The sequence below is a fragment of the Leuresthes tenuis genome, unplaced genomic scaffold (genome assembly GCF_036924035.1).
Source record: "Leuresthes tenuis unplaced genomic scaffold, fLeuTen1.0.hap1 SCAF_7, whole genome shotgun sequence".
NCBI classification, from domain to species: domain Eukaryota; kingdom Metazoa; phylum Chordata; class Actinopteri; order Atheriniformes; family Atherinopsidae; genus Leuresthes; species Leuresthes tenuis.
This window is the reverse complement of record NW_027325361.1, coordinates 10,335,453-10,351,629: the sequence shown is the minus strand read 5'-3', so window position 1 is coordinate 10,351,629 and position 16,177 is coordinate 10,335,453. Positions and strand designations below refer to the sequence as shown.

The window sequence follows — 16,177 nt, the reverse complement described above, 5'->3', positions numbered from 1 at the left end:
GGCTGTCCCAATCATAGACTCTATAAATGATGGACCCATCTGCTGCTGGACATGAAGCAGGCACAGAGGTGCCCTAAAGTGCAATAACACCTACAGCTGCCAGGTGCCGGCTCCAACACATCTCTGGCTCAGTTGGACACTCATTCAAAAAAAATTAAATGCTAAGTCAGTGAAATTTTTGCACAAGTCATTATGGTCTCATTAGGTAGATTCACTCCTCATCAGTGTGTTGGTAGTCCCTATGTAAATAATTCCATAAATTTATATGTATGAGTCCTCAAAGTCATTTGTCCAAATATGGTCACCTCTGGCTCCAAAAAGGTCAATATGGTGAAGGCTGAATGTCAAGCCTGAGGCTTGACAATGACAATTCACATAGGAATGGGTGATTCTTCCTTTAATTTACATGTACTATAGTAGTATAATCCTCTCCTACCAAAGGTGCATGGGTATATACAGTACTTTAGCTGTAGTTAGTAGAATGCTAGAATATTAGCAAAAGCTTAAACTCTGTGAGGATTGTGATGTGATTTTATGAGATCTTTTTATGATTTATCGTCCGTCCTTTGAAGACCCTGTTTGATAACTCTTTCTTCGTCCTTTGGGATGCTCACAAGTGTTGCAGTTCTTGCTGTTGCTTTGATTGCAGCTTTTCCTGCAGACTTTTTCAACATTGAAACAGTCTTTCCAACTGAAAAGATGTGCATTCAGACAACAGCTATCCTATTGCAGGAAAGATTTTCTACCGCTCGAAAACGGAGCCAAAAGCTGAAGCTGCAGCTGTCAGCTGAAGGGGAAAATGTGCTGTGTCTAAGTCAGTAGTGATGGAGTCATAATCTATGCTATCAGAGTCATAAGCCACTTGTTAGTAGTTTTGCAATCATGGCCCACTTGGGTTGGGTGGTGTCTACGTGTACAAAATAGAGGTGTCATTAACTAAATGGAAGTCAGAAGTAAAAAAAAATAAACGGCTACCAGATGTTGGTCTTGAACACGTAACATGAAATGTTAATGATTGAAAGCGCTGTATATAACATATCGTTCAACCTCCTCCTGTTTACTTATAAGGATTTTCTTTTTGATTTGTAGAGGGAAACGGTTTAGACGTATTCACACCTTCAGTTGTATTTAAGGGCTTGAAAAAATTACCTTTAGTCTATAGCTGTTTTTTAGGGCCTTATTTCTTTCCATAGTCACCTCGTGAACGCTCAGGACGGGTATTGGATCGAAGAGAAGTTTTGGTGTAACCTATTGGTTTCCTTGGCTAGGCTACTTTTTTCTTTTTTTTTAATTGGCTTTGTATGTATGAATTGGACCAATTTAGTGATTTTAATTTGATTGGATTGAATTTGATTGGACTATGATTGGATTACAATTAATTGGATTCAATTGGATTGTATCTTCGAAGTGCCTTGATATAACATTTGTTGTAATTTGGCGCTATATAGGTCAAATTGAATTGAATTGAGCTGTTCTGGTTGAAGGACTTATTGGAATAAGACCGCAGTTCCTTGGCCTGGAAAGCTGTTACAGATTTGGTCATTCTCATCCCATTCTCAGAGTTGAAAAAACTAGATCAGGTTGAAAAAAGCGGTGGTTCCTGGTGTTAGTTGTATTTTCTGCTTTCAAAACCCTGTTTTTTTTTTGTCTATCAATCACTGCAAATGTCAGTATTCATCTGCATTGTAGACCAAAATATCATAGTAACATTGGCAAAACATTCCATCCACATTTAAGTTCAAGAGAACTACGTTCTATAATTGTTTCTTCTTCTTTGGAGTTAATGTAACGGCATAATTCTGTGATGTTATAATTTGGCAGAGGCTGAAAAAATCAAAAATGGAATTTTCAAACAAATTTGGGCTGAAAACATTCAGCGTTGCTCTGTATCTTTCATATCTTCAACATCTTAGAATTGAGAATGCTGTATTGGTTTTTGTACAAGATATTTCACAGCTTGCTTTTATCAGAAAGAAAAAAAACCCTAGAAGGGGCAAAGTCATTTGATGTAAATATTCCTCCTTACTGTAGCTTGTCTGAATTGATTTTCATTTCTATGATCATTAGCTAATTGGAAAAACCCCACGATGTGAAGCATTGTTTATGTCATTAGAAGAGCACTTTAAGCTGAGTTTCTAAGGTAAATGAACAGAAAGTTGAGTCAGTTTTTATTTGCACACATTTTGGTCATTAAATAAGAAACTGAGGATGCAGCGCGTGACCTGAATGCAGCAGAAACAAATGTTTCCAGTCATACAACAATGGAGAGAATGCTATTACGCATCAATTCTTTCCATGTTAGCTGGTATTGGAGGGGGATCAAGATTAGATAATGGTGGTCTTCACTGAGTTACACTAAATTTTTTTAAGACATCACTGTCATTTTGAATCTATATGAGATGCAATTTTCCCAGTGGAGGCAATGAACTGTTATCTGGGGTGTTCGAGTCGTAATTTGAAACCGAGCACGAATGCCTGCAGAGTCAGTGCAGCCACAGAGGTCAGAGGAAGTGTATTAAAGTCTCCCTGTAGAAAGCTCAGTCCTTCTACTGTCTGTTGTTCAGCTTGTCCAGATGGAGCTGTCATACAAGTCCCTCTGTTTATGGCCTTTGCTACAAGCAGCAGCCAAATATTCCTGTGATATTTTTCTTGTTCCTCTGAGGAATTATTTCATCTGTGCAAATGTGAAGCTAAGAGAGTGCTTGCGTGCTCAGCAGAAACCTCACCAAAAGACAGGCTGCAGGAGGAGAAGGCCTGTTTGTTTGCCTGCGTCGAACATTTCATCTGATCTCTAATTCTGTATGTATGGCCATGTCCTCAAACTTCATCTGGGTGCTTCATGGCAATCAATTTATCATGAGGGTGGAATGCAGCTGATCGCCTCAGGGCTGCGTGCCTCCTGCTCTATCTGGTATCATTTCTGCGCTCTTAGGAGGTATTTTGAACAGAGTTTGTGACGTAAAGAAAACTTAAAACTTCAGTTATGTGCTCAGACTCAGCTATTTTACTCTCCTGTCCTGTGACAAAGGAAAATAAAGATTTTACCTTGTCAAGACTCTCAGACGTTTTATTGAGGGAAGGTGTAGTTTTTAAGCCAGCAGTTGGCATTACATCAAAATCACTCAGAGAAGAGACACTTCTGCAGACTAGAGCAGTAAATGAATGCAGACTCTTGCAGAAGTGAAGGGAGTTCCAGAAAGGCTTAAACAGTTATTGCGCCCATTCAAGTTTTGTCCACACTTGAGACTTGCTCTGTTCTGCATTCTCAGATCCCAGCGGAGCTTTCACTCTTTAGTTTTTCAGTCACTCTGACCCTGAAAACAAATGAATAAAAAGAAAAGGATAAGGAATGTAGCAACTGCTCTCATTAAATGAAAAAGTGTTCAATAGAAAACTCTGTGAGAGGTTTCCTAACAAATACCCTTTCTGAGGTGTTTGACAGTAATTTGAAAGAAAAATCTGTTCTTTTTTAAAGACTACGGTCCAGTGACTCTGTAAGTCTAAATTATCGAAAAGCTTTGCTGTTCTGTAGAAAGTCTGATGCTACAGTATAGTGTTAGATTGTGGGACTCTAAATGTTCAAGCTCTCACTAATTCGACCATCCTTTAGTTAATGCGACATGCTTACCATTCAGTGATCGTCGTTTGGTTTGGAGCCAAAAACTTATAATTACCAGAAAATTTCTTTCAAGATCAGATGAGGATCTCTCGAGCAAATTCGATTCCAAACCCAGTATGCACACACAGCCTTGAAGGTGATGTACACATTAGTGTGTGTAACTAACTTTGGAATTCTGCAGGGAAATAATTCAGATCAACTACCTTGAAGGTGTTGGCGTCATGGTTGTCTTTTCTCTGCTACTTCTGATTGTTGGATGTGTGTTAAGGTGTTTCAGATTGTAGCTTAGATTTCATACATACGAAGTGTTTTCTGAAGTGACTGAATTAGAAAGTAATTTGCAGATTAATCAGTGATTAAAACATTGTTTTTACAGTTAGTTGCAACTGTAATTCCTGTGTTTTATATTGTAGGGTCCTACAAGTTCACCCTGTCTGCTGTCCACTCACAGAGTTCACGTACTGTTGAGTTGTAGACCGTTGGGTCTGATATTTGACATTTTGGTTATATCTATGCATGCTCACAATGCTCAAAGGATGTTGTTTTAATACAATTCTGGCTTATTATTGCTCTGGCAATCATCTGCTTGTTAGGATGTTGGTGCTTTATTGAATTTTCACTCTGCACTTATCAGAAATTAAACAAGCCAGTTTCACTCCCAAGCCGGCAATAGATGTTTGAATTTGTGGTTTAAAATCTTTTTTTTTTTTGGGGGGGGGGGGGGGGGGGGGGGGCATCGATTTGCTCTTCAACTTCCACCACTTATGTCTGCACAAGGCACCTTTTATCTGCCAAAATGTTCAGTTTTACCTTAGTTATGTTTATAAATGGGGAGATTATCAATTTTTTTATAGCATCCAATCTGTCTTGTTAAGGTTGTATAAGGTATATTTTCAAAGTATATTTCTAGGCTTTGCACTTTAAACCCAGAGGAGACCCCTCAAATTTATTGACCCCAGAAAGGAAAATAGCTTTACTTTTTTTTCATTTTATTGTCAAAATAAACTAATTCCTTGTTTTAAAACGGAAACAAATTGATCAAGATGAAAAAACAAGTTGGGTATTTCCTTTCTAGGTCATACTGCACAGCCCTACAGTCTAGTTCAGAATACCCTGTAAATCCCATGTTTTGTCTTGGCTTGAACACTACGTCGTCTTGCGACATCTCCACAGGAAGGACAATCATGTCCGATTTGTTTTAAAGGTAGTATTTCGTCTCAGTTGGCAGCTTCTTAAGGTCTGTTGTCACCCAAAACATGATCATACTGTAACCATTACAAAGTCATTTCAATGAAAACCTAATGACTGAAAACATAAAGTGGGAGTTTCCAGGTTCGACCACTCATATGAGGAGAATGGGTGGCTTTTGTAGCCGTTCTGCAGCGTTCTGTGAGAAGTACGCAGGTATTTTGAAAAACTGTATGATGCAATGCTTGGTGCATGTTTTTGACCCCTTTAATTACTGAAGTGTAGTCTGAACACGGTTCACTCATGCATAGAGGATGAGGGGGAGGGATGGATGGCCATATATATGTGACCTGGAAAAGATGAACAATAATTGATGTACATGACCCTTTTCCGTACTGAGGTCTCAGGCTTGCAGCAGGAGTTGGGTCATCAGCAGACCGCTGTACGGTTACAAAGCAGCAGTTTACTACATTTATTCAGTTGCTGTATTTCACTCAAGTAAAGAAAATGATTGCTCTCATAAATCTTCTGCATTTATAAAACGCAGATATCATTTTTAGCTAGGACATTTACAATAAACAAGTATGAAAATACCTTTGCAATGCTGAGCAAGTGTACTTGAAGTTAATTAAGTCTATTGAGACAAATTCCTCTCAGCGAAATGATTTCTTCAGTATATTCCTACAGATTGCTGTTGCATCATTTCAAATGAACCAGTAGGTGTGCCTGATCTTTCATGTGTTCTTTCAGATTAGTTTGTATAAAAACAATATTGATATTATGATGAAATACTGTATGACCAGACTTCATCATTTTTGAATGACCTGTCACTTGACACGATGGGCGCTTCCATGTAAAGTCTACAGGCTACTATAGCCAATGGGAGTTCATTTTTTCAAGAAAGTGCATGGCCCTCTTCTGCTGCATATACACTGAGTTAGCTGTAAATGAACTTGTTTAGCACTAATGCATTGAATAATCAAGAGAATTCTTAAAATTGTTACTTAAAATTTACTTTCAGCATCAAGCTAGAAAGCCACAATGGCTGGGGCCAGTCCTCTGTACATCCTTTGCCCACATTTGTGTAAGAAACATCAACTATGTTCTGGAAAGCTTTTTGAGAGTTTCTGAGGTTTTTGTGAAAAAAAAAAAAAGGTTCAGACATATCATTTTTCATAGGTCCCAGTAACTCTTAGATTGGTTCTGTTGGTAAATTATTGGGTTGCCAGTCAGAGTTTAAGCCTGACAATTTTTTTTAAATAATTTTACAACCAGCTATGAATCACTTCAAAAGACTTTATCCCACAACTCGAGTACCAACCCCTACAGCTAGCAGCATGTGCTCACTTCAAAATAGCAAAGCCAGCAGCAATGTAACTAAGAACACACAATAGTCAGTGAAAATCCTTCAATGGTGCATGTACAAGTTCAGTCTCAGTGTATTTACAATGCAGTTACACAGTGCCAAAGGTTCTGTATAGAGTGCCCTGATCAACCCCACCCCCAGTCAATGTCTCTTTTAGATTAGTTAGTTCTCTTTGTCAAGACAGTTTGAAATTCTGCTGAAGGAATTTTTCCTTGAATTTCAGTTACAGTGGAACATTGTGTCTATGTACAAGTTTTGATAGGTGTTCTGCTATGAAACTCTGTTACCTCCTAAAATCCTGGCAACTCACTTGCGATCAGCTCCTGGAAATAGTCATCCAGAATGGAGCAAGATGGCAGAGATGGATGGAGATGAGTTCTAGATGTGAGGACGACATGGCAAACAACAAAGTTCAAATCACGCTGCCAGGGATTTGCAAACTAACAGCTACACAGACAGACTGAGCCACTGCCTGCTGTGTGCCGGCCTGTGTGTCATGCCAAGCTGCTTAAATGCCCAGCCATTCATTTAAGAAGAGGTGTGTTTCTGACGTCAGGTTTGTGTGATCTTTAAGACATCATGTCGGTCTTTTTGGACTGTTAGCTTCCAAAAGAAACCAAAATCAAGCATTGACTCTGCACCATAACTGCAAAAACTGCAGGCAAAAAAAAACAACAACCTTGAACCTGTATCTGAATTAGTGGAATGATCTGAACCAGATTTTGAAATATTCTGTGTGATTTGTGCTGTTCCACACTGTTAAATTAAAAAAAATAGTTTTAGACGTATTTTTCTTTCATCCTGAAGATGATATAGCTTGTATTCACTGCACGCTTGTTGTTGACATGCTGTCACACAAAAACAGCTGTGTCCTTCAACACAGTAGTTCAAGGCTTCTCTCTCTCACAGCACCTGTTTTAATTAAAAGTTACACACTCATTTTAATTGGATGAGGTGTGTGCACATACTTTTTACATGCACTGCATTCATTTAGACAAGACCTCTGTGACAAGCTTTGGTTTAGCATTTGTGTGCACCTCGGGAGCACTTTAATCACCTCTTAATCTGTTCATATTATCAAGCGTCAACATGATGCTTCCTGTCTGAGCTGACTAGTTTGATGGGATTTTCACAGAAACGTCGAGACTGGGCCGAACGAACGATGGGACTTTAATTTCTTCTGATCCACTGTTATGGCTGATGATCATAATTTCTCATGAAGATGAGAACATGACAGATTCAGAAATCCTGGAAATTCTGCCAGAAACAACTGTGCTTGGATAATGATTATTTATTTATTTTTGGCTTATTGCCTTAATGTCCTGGTTATTACTCATGCAGCCTGATGATTAGTTTTTATTGAGTCTTATTAAGTGTGTTCATGGTACGGTCGATGTGCCTCAGAAGCATTTGGTGTTCTGAACAGGTTTGTACCTCCTGACACTGAGGTAAACAGTAAAAAAAAAGCTGGGAATCTGAACGAATTTAATGCAGTGGTGGAATGATTGAAAGAGACGACCGGATAGAAAGACAAACACCCTGCTTGTGTTTGGTTTATTATTATCATCATCATTATTATTATTGTTATTATTACTTTCAAATAGGATTAAACTTTCAATTCATTGCCACTTTTTATTGCTGTGAATTTCTGAGCTTCACAGCGCGAGGCAGCCAAAAACACTTTTTTTTTTTTTTTTAGCCTACCGAGGCACTGCCATCTTCACATACATGCTGTTGTGCCAAATGCAATGCAACCTGAAGGGACTGACAGCAGCTGTACAGCTTCTGTGTTTCACTGTGATCAAATGGACCTTTCCAAAAGCATTTGACATAAAGTTTCTAAAGATGAATTTTGTTCTGCCTTATTTTCTAATAATAGAGAAAAGTGCCACTTTTTCAAGACAAATGATGAAAGAAAAGTTTTATTTATTTTGAAAATTAAGTCCAAAGATCACGGATAACCTTAATATTATAATAATAAAGCATAAATTAACTGATTAAACTCTACTTTAGTTTAAGCAACAAGGAAATGTCTTCTTTTCTTTGCCCACAAACACAGATGATTGAGCTGAGTCTTGCTCAGTCTCTCACTTTACTTGATCTAATAGACCAAATTGAGTGGAGTTGAATTTATTCCTGATATTATTTCATCTTTACTCTCGACATTGCAACTTCTTCTGGAAATGTAACATTTAAAGAAAGAAAACGCGACTTTTAGTTTTTTCACACTTTTTTTAAAGTACTTTTTATATACATTTATTGTCACTTGGTTGTGTTTGATATCTTTTAATAAAAGACATTCATATTGAAAACCCAACAAAACGTTTGCATATAGTACATGGATATGTTCTTTATTTATATGTATTTTCATATGTACTTATAATACATCTGTAAGCACATCGATCCAAAACAACGTTACATTAAACCCTTTTCAGGCTCATATTAATTGATTTGCCATTGCCAGCAAGTCATTCATTTTACTTTATCTTTATTAATGTTGTTGATTTATTAATTACACATAAACATATGAGACTTTATCTGCTGCTCCTGCTGCAAAAATGGAAACTTAAAGAAAGCCTTTAATTTTTCATTTTTGTTTGCTAAATCCATGTCGGAAAGTTCAAAGAAGCTGTAGTTGGTGAAATTAGGGATATTCATTGTATCTGTTGTCGCAGCTATCCTGGACCCGAATGACACCACCTAACTATGCCTCATGGGCAGCAATGCTATTGTTTATTGTCAACTGTAGCTTCAGCAATCTGTGCAGAAACAATACTGACTGTTGTTTTCATGCAAATGTTCAGTAATTCCAACCAAATCCAGCCAGAACAATTCTTCATATAGCCATGCTGACCTATATAAGTGGTTGTTTCTCTTTCTTAAACAAAGACCAGAGCCTCCTCCCAGCACACATTATCCCCATTGTTGGCATATAATTGGCATGAGGTGAAATGGCTCATTGCATACATTAACATTGTGCAAACTCTGTTAGCTGCGTATTGTTGCATGAATTCACCAAAGGGCCTCTGTGGACCCTTATTGTCCTGTGAGCTTCCCCCCCCACCTACATAGTGAGTGTATGTAGTTTGTCTTCAAAGAGACCAGAATGGCTACTTCCTACCACTAACATCAGGAAGGCTTCAATGACCCCCAAGGACTTGGAAAAACAAAAATGATCTTTAATGATGTTCTCAGACTTCAGGCTTTAATCAGAGTGTTAAAAAGGGTTTTCTCAATCGGTTAATTCTGTTTTTATCTATAAAGTATTGCATAGTTCAGAAACTGAACTGCACTGAATACCTTTGGCCACTTGTGGTCTTATTTTTAAAACAGGATTATTGTTATCAGAAGCTAGTTGCTATCTCTGAAAAGTTTTTCACATATATGAATATTTCAGTGCAATTTTTTTTAAATAGAAGCAGGGATGTAAGTTGGGGTGGAACACAAACATTTCAGGGGCTAACCTGTCAGAGCCAAAGATAGGGAGGGTTTTACTTCTCTCTGGAAGTTAATCACATTAAGGCTTATGTATTTCAACAGAAAATTGTCAATAATTTGGCTGTAACTATTTCAAATACAGAAATGATTCTGTGGTGTAAATCTCTGTGCGTACTTTGTTAACATTTCTGAAAACGTGAACACCGCATACGACTCCATCCACAAATGCAAGCTAAAACTCCAGAAATGCACCTGCCTGCTCTGAACCAGTTCTTGTTTAGGATGGACTGAGTTGAAGTTAGAAAAATGTCTTTTGGTCTGACAAAAGATTTTAAATTCTTTTTGAAAATCATGGACAACATCTTAAAAGGAAAATGACCTGAACTGAACCCCCATGTTGCCTACCGACGCATTCATCTGTGAATGAATGTGAATGTATCGAATAAAAGCAAAGGCTTTGTACGAATGCTGTATGAGCCAAGGAAGATATACATAACTGAAAGAATAATTATTAAAAAACAAACAAAGTCTTGGAATGATGGAAGTTTTGAATAAATAAAGACAAATAAAACATTTTTTTTAAAAAAATAATTAGGCCACAAGTGTTGTGATTTAAACCAATAGTAAACATATTAGGGAGGACTAACCCCTCCCCACCAGTGTATTATAGTGACGATCAGACTCAAAGTTTACAGTCCAGCACTTTATATTGACCCTTCAAAGTTTACCCACTCATTTACTATGAGAAACTGTCTCAGTGAGGAGGGTCTCATGCAGGCAGATTTGTTTCTAACGAAGTCAGACATGTATTGGCTGACATCAGTCTCATCAGTCTCACCACTGATGGGGCTGGATGTGAGATGAAGAGTTCCGACTGATGGTGATTTATTTAGCCTCCTGATGAAAATGACTCATGGTGCTGAGTGATTTATAGCACAATATAGGAAAGGCAGGTGCGTTCCTGCAGATACTCGTTCTTGTTATGTTTTCAGTTTGTTTAATTTTTCATAAGCAGAATTGACCATATTGTTTGTTTTCTAAAACAACTTACCAACTTAAAACTCATTCACGAACTTTTTATGTCTTTCTCCTTGAGGCTCTTTAAAAGAACAGACAAAGCCAAGGCCCTTTGTCTGTAAGCACAACTGTGCAAAAACTATCGAGCCAAGTTTCAAGACCTTTGATGCAGAGGTGGAGCAATGGGAGAGGCAAAGCCAATTATAATCTCGTACTGATCGAGATCACAGGCTTAAGAAATTAGGGCGCAGATCCATGCAGAGGATGTATGATCTGAGCTCCTTTCTAGTTGCAAATGTTTTCTAGTTTCTGAGCCTCATGACAAAATTAGGGTAGAAGTTAGTTGCTTTTTTAAATTTTTTTTAGAGAAACTGTTGCTGAAATAAATTTCAGTTGAATTAAAAAAGTTAATTGTATTAATACAGAAGTCATCTGGGCGATTTCTTCTTCAGAGGGGAATGCCCTCTGTAATAAGTACATCTAAAATTGTTCACATTAACAAGTGAGCAATAATGGAAAACAACACTATTGAATGTCTCAAGATGATACATACACAACAAGATGCAATGCTGGGAGGGAAAAACGTTTGAAACAAGATTAAAAGGAACATTTTTGCCCCTTATATTTAATTTTAGGGTGTGATAAGTCATGCTGTTGAATGAAAGAATTAGAGTTGTTGGTGAACTGTTTATATTCGAATAATGCAAAAAGTTTGATTTACTATGAATAATAATCGATTAATTCTTTGCCACTTGGAAACAATGAAGTAACAGTTAAACCAACAAAGCAAATGAAACTCAATTACTTTTATTTGAAAATTTAGTTTATAGCCTGAAATAGATATCCACCGCTGTTGTTTGCTTAATCTAAAGTGGTCGTAACCATGTTGTAATTAGGTTTTCTTGTACAAAATGCTGTCTTCATGTTTGTGTTTACCTTAAGTTTCTTAGGCTTTTGCAGTTTTTTATGTGTTTTTAATAAAGTGGCTGCACTTAAAACAGACAGACACAAAAGACAATGGAAAATGAAGATCACACTCTTTGTTTGAACATAGTTTTTTAAGCTCTGTCCCTTGTTCTGTACATATTCATTATGCAAATGCAAGTAGTTGAATTGGGTTGAAGATCACCACCAGACACTCTGTATGATACTAAAGATGCAAATGAATACTATAAACAGACATCCAAAAGCCCATAGTTAGATCATATTGGTGAACCTGTCTGCTGTAGAGTTTTGTGATTCAATGTGACACCAAATCATCAGTAAGTTTATGTTGATTTATTCTGGTTTCCTCTCATGTGCTTTGAAGGGAGCAGCCCATCTTCAGTGCCAGAGCTCATGTCTTCCAGATTGACCCGGCCACCAAACGCAACTGGCTGCCAGCCAGCAAACATGCCGTCACAGTGTCTTTCTTCTTTGATGCCAGCCGCAGCGTCTACCGCATCATCAGTGTGGGCGGGACTAAGGTGGGAGCCCAGCACGTAAAAATACATATTCACCCATAAGATGCACCTGAGGTTGCATGTGCATTCGCAGATGTGTTTGAAGTCTTTAGCATGTTCGCTTCATCATACGTTCCTCAAGTACACCGAGACATGTTGTGTGTGCTGCCTGTGAGGTTTATGGAGTCTCACAGAGGGGGCAATTGGTGTCAAAGCTCATGTCCTGTAGGCTTTTCATTTGTCAGAAGGCACATCAGAGAAGCAGGACAGATAGAATTTTTTTTTCATCAAAAAGCAGTTTTTCAAAGTAATATTTGTATTTATTATTCTTTTTCTACTCATAAAGCAAGCATGAAATGTAGATGAAATGCATGAAAGTCACATTTTCTTCACCGATGCATTGATATTTTGCTAATCTGGTACTAGTATTAAATTGGTGAGAGAACTCTTCATTTGTGGAGTATCATATTTTCACAGCATATTTTATTTAGCTCACTTTGTGCAGCGTATCTGGAGGGTCTTCAAATAAACTGAAATGTTTGCTGTTCAGATGTGGCTCTCATGCGTGAGGAAACATTAGTCAGATCTGCACATTGTAAGCTGAATATTTATAACACACACACTGGTAATAGATCATCCACCGTGATGTTAAAGCCTGGGAGTCCCAACTCTAACAGGAAATTTTGTGGAAAACAAGGCCACTTTGCTAGTTTGTCCCCATAAGGCTGGAGGCTTTTGGAGAAGGGACTAAAGAAATAATTTGGCAACAAACCCACCTGATCTGGCTGTTAACTTGGGAATATTGCTGAACAGCTCTTTATACACCACAACAAGCTTTTTCTCTGTGCATTCTTTCTGTGTCCTGGTTGTTGAGTCTGTATCTCCTGCTCTCCAATAGACCTTCATTATGGATATTTACCTGCAAGTAACCTCAAAAGCCTCTTCTGATTCAAAGGCTCCAAAAATCTAAATGTGACCTGTGATATTAATCATGATGTGGTTTTATTATGTTTTTTTTTTTGTGGGTGTGTGTGTGTGGGGGGTGCTCATTTGCATCTGAAAGAAATGAAGGTAAATTATCCTGTTTATTGTGATGAGCTGGTGCACAGTGAATAGGTGGCCTCCTGAAGGGCAATCAGCATATTTGCTGTTCAAGAAAGGTCTTATGAAAAATAACAGTCAACTGTAATGAGTTTGACATTTAAAGGTGATGGTTATTATTCATATCCTTGCTGGTTCATTCTATATATTGAGAATTCTTTGTCCTTGAAAATAGTTGGCTCTTGAAATCAGACTTCTGAATTAAATGAGGCAGCATGCAAGCACATGTCAACAGGAAGGCAGTATACCTTGACTCGCATTACTGCGGTTGTAGTTACTTAGAAATTTGGATTTATGTGAGATGAAAAATTTGGGGTTATTTATCCTGTATAGATTATCATTTACTGTATTTCTGTGTTGCATCATATCATTTTTTAAATAAAATGTGTAAATTCATCCCTCTCTTCCCTCCTACAGGGATCCTTTTCCTCATTTTAAGTCCTGTCATTTATCACTTGTACTCTCTGTGGTGTCAGGCCATCATCAACAGCACCATCACCCCCAATATGACTTTCACCAAAACCTCCCAGAAGTTTGGTCAGTGGGCAGATAGCCGGGCCAACACTGTTTATGGGCTGGGCTTCTCCACAGAGCAGCAGCTGCAGCAGGTAAACGTGACTAACACAAACACTGGCAACACTAAACGAAAGTACTGAACTCTTTCAGGAGGATAGCAATGTGATTTAAAAAGTTATTTAGCACGATATGCATTCAAATAGCTTTTAAGTCAACTTTGCATGTCCAGAATACATAATGTACTTATACTTTAAGAGGCTTCCTTTAGTGGCATTTATCTACAGGATTTCAGCCTTGCTGTTTATCCATCAGAGAAAAAGTAATGGCTCAGTGAAGCTTGATGTACATCACATCTAACATACCCTATACAGTGGTCAGATATCATGTTACTAGAGCAATGATTTAATGAATATGACTCTAGAATGAAGCTGCATGGTAAATAAGTGGTCAAATGTAGAGGGAGGTTTATGCTAGATTATATTTGTTTTTGACTTCTGTCTCTTCTCTCACTCAACCTACAGTTTGCAGAGCAGTTTAAGGAGGTGAAGGAGGCGGCTCGTCTGGCCAGAGAGAAATCTCAGGAGAGGTTTGAGCTGGCCAACCCTGTGCTCAACATTGCAGCGCCGCAGGTGAAGCACTGTTGTTTTTCACTAAAACTCTAAAGAATAAAGTTATCTGACAATCTATACACTCAAATATACTTAAAAAAGAATCAAAGCCAAAGTTATCGCTTAGAGTATAACTGACCTGACAAAAATATCAAAGTCTTCAGTGTTCATCAAAAATAAGTGAAGAATAGTGGAACTTTCATGTAGTAATAAATTAATCTATTTTATAGCTAAACATTCCTTATCTGGTTTTGTACATTCACTCTCTTGAAGAAAAAAAAATGTGTGTATCCTGAATTGAGACATTAGCTGTGTTTTCAGTGCTTACACTTGTTTATTTGAGTGCTTAAGTGTGGCTTCATGCCATGCACTACTTGGAGTACTTGGATAGTGAACTCATAACGGTCAAAAAGATGAGTACGGAATGATTCACATTTCTGAACAGTGGTCGCCATTTTTTCTACCACAGACCACTGACCAATTTTCAGCAAGCAGATTTAGAATTCACCATCAGGGATATCAACAGGGACGTTATGACACAAGACGGCCAACTAAACATTAATTTCCTGTATTTTCCTGTATGGCTGTCGCAATGCTGGAAGACCCCCTTGTCTGTTTCAGCAGAGTTTCTGCAAACTCTTCCTTCCCTTCCCCTGCACAAACACAGAAAAACCTTAATGCCAGCTTTTCTATATTTTTAATGATGTCACTTGATGTCAGTTGCTGCCTGATGTGAGTAAATAATTTTTTTCTTGTCTATGTTTTGCTATTTTATAGACTATGCTAGTAGTAGAATTACAGAAAGACAAGTGAATTCTAGTTTTTTTCCACTAATTTTGAAGTTATTCGGAAACATGAGATATACACCAAATGTATTGAAAAACAGAGAAATGAAAGATTACTCAGTTGGCAAGTAATTTTATCCTGAGCAGGAGCTACATATTTCACATTGATCATAAAATCTAGAAGAAGATAAAGCTTGATGAAGCCTTGGGGATTTTACAACCAGTGATGAAGTTGTTCCTATCATAAGGTTTCAATTGTGTCTCTGTGTTTTTTTTTAATTTTATATCACTAACCAGATGGCCATAGGTTGTTGGCCAGGAAGTTTTATTGTTGTGCAATTATAATATTAATGAATCTGAATAAGTCTTTCTTAAAAGTTTCTTATATCTATGTTACCCTATTAATCCTGCGTGTATCTGCAACATTCACCTTGGGTAGTGACTCGCGTCAGGTGACTGGGAGAAAATTAAAGTTGCCTCAAATTAGTCTTTCATCTCAATCTCAGAAGGAAATACTGAATTTTACAGGAGATAAGCTACAACTCAGATAAGCCACAACATTAGAACCACTGACAGATCAAGTGAGTGATGCTGCTCATCTTGTTATGGTGCATTATTCTTGGAATGCTTGCATCTAGGTTTTTACATGGTTACTCTGACATTTGCCACGTATCGAAAACATTTCTTAAAACCAATCACACCCCCCACAAGGTGACAACTATTCCTTGCAGTTGCAGCACTCCCCAGCTGGACAGCAGCTCTGCCAAAAACTGCTCAAAGGGGAAGGGCTCAAATAAAAAAAAGTCTCAGGTTTCTCAGGTAGAAAGTTAGCATTGCAAAAGCAAAGAGATAAATTATCAATTTTATTTGTAATGCTGGCTGTGTGCAGACATCACCAAGTGAGACCCTACTGCTGCATACAGTTTAGACAAAAAAATAGATTCTTAAAATCTTTCAATGAGAGTAAAAATGCTTACATAGATTGACATGAGTTTAAACAAGATAGAATAACTGATTCAGGTTGTAATAACTTACCTTGTAACATTAAAGAGACACAATGGCCTCTTTAACCCCAGGGCCATTGTGATTGGAGAGCA

General features: G+C 37.7%; 1 protein-coding gene across 1 annotated transcript in view; it reads left to right on the top strand.

Annotated features, from left to right (window-relative positions):
- LOC140311415 (homer protein homolog 3-like) overlaps positions 1-16,177 on the top strand; it is a 49,622-nt gene that overhangs the window by 10,159 nt on the left and 23,286 nt on the right. Inside the window, 3 exon segments of the mRNA XM_072388786.1 lie at positions 11,938-12,094; positions 13,648-13,779; positions 14,209-14,316. Coding sequence (XP_072244887.1) covers positions 11,938-12,094; positions 13,648-13,779; positions 14,209-14,316 — 397 coding nt within the window.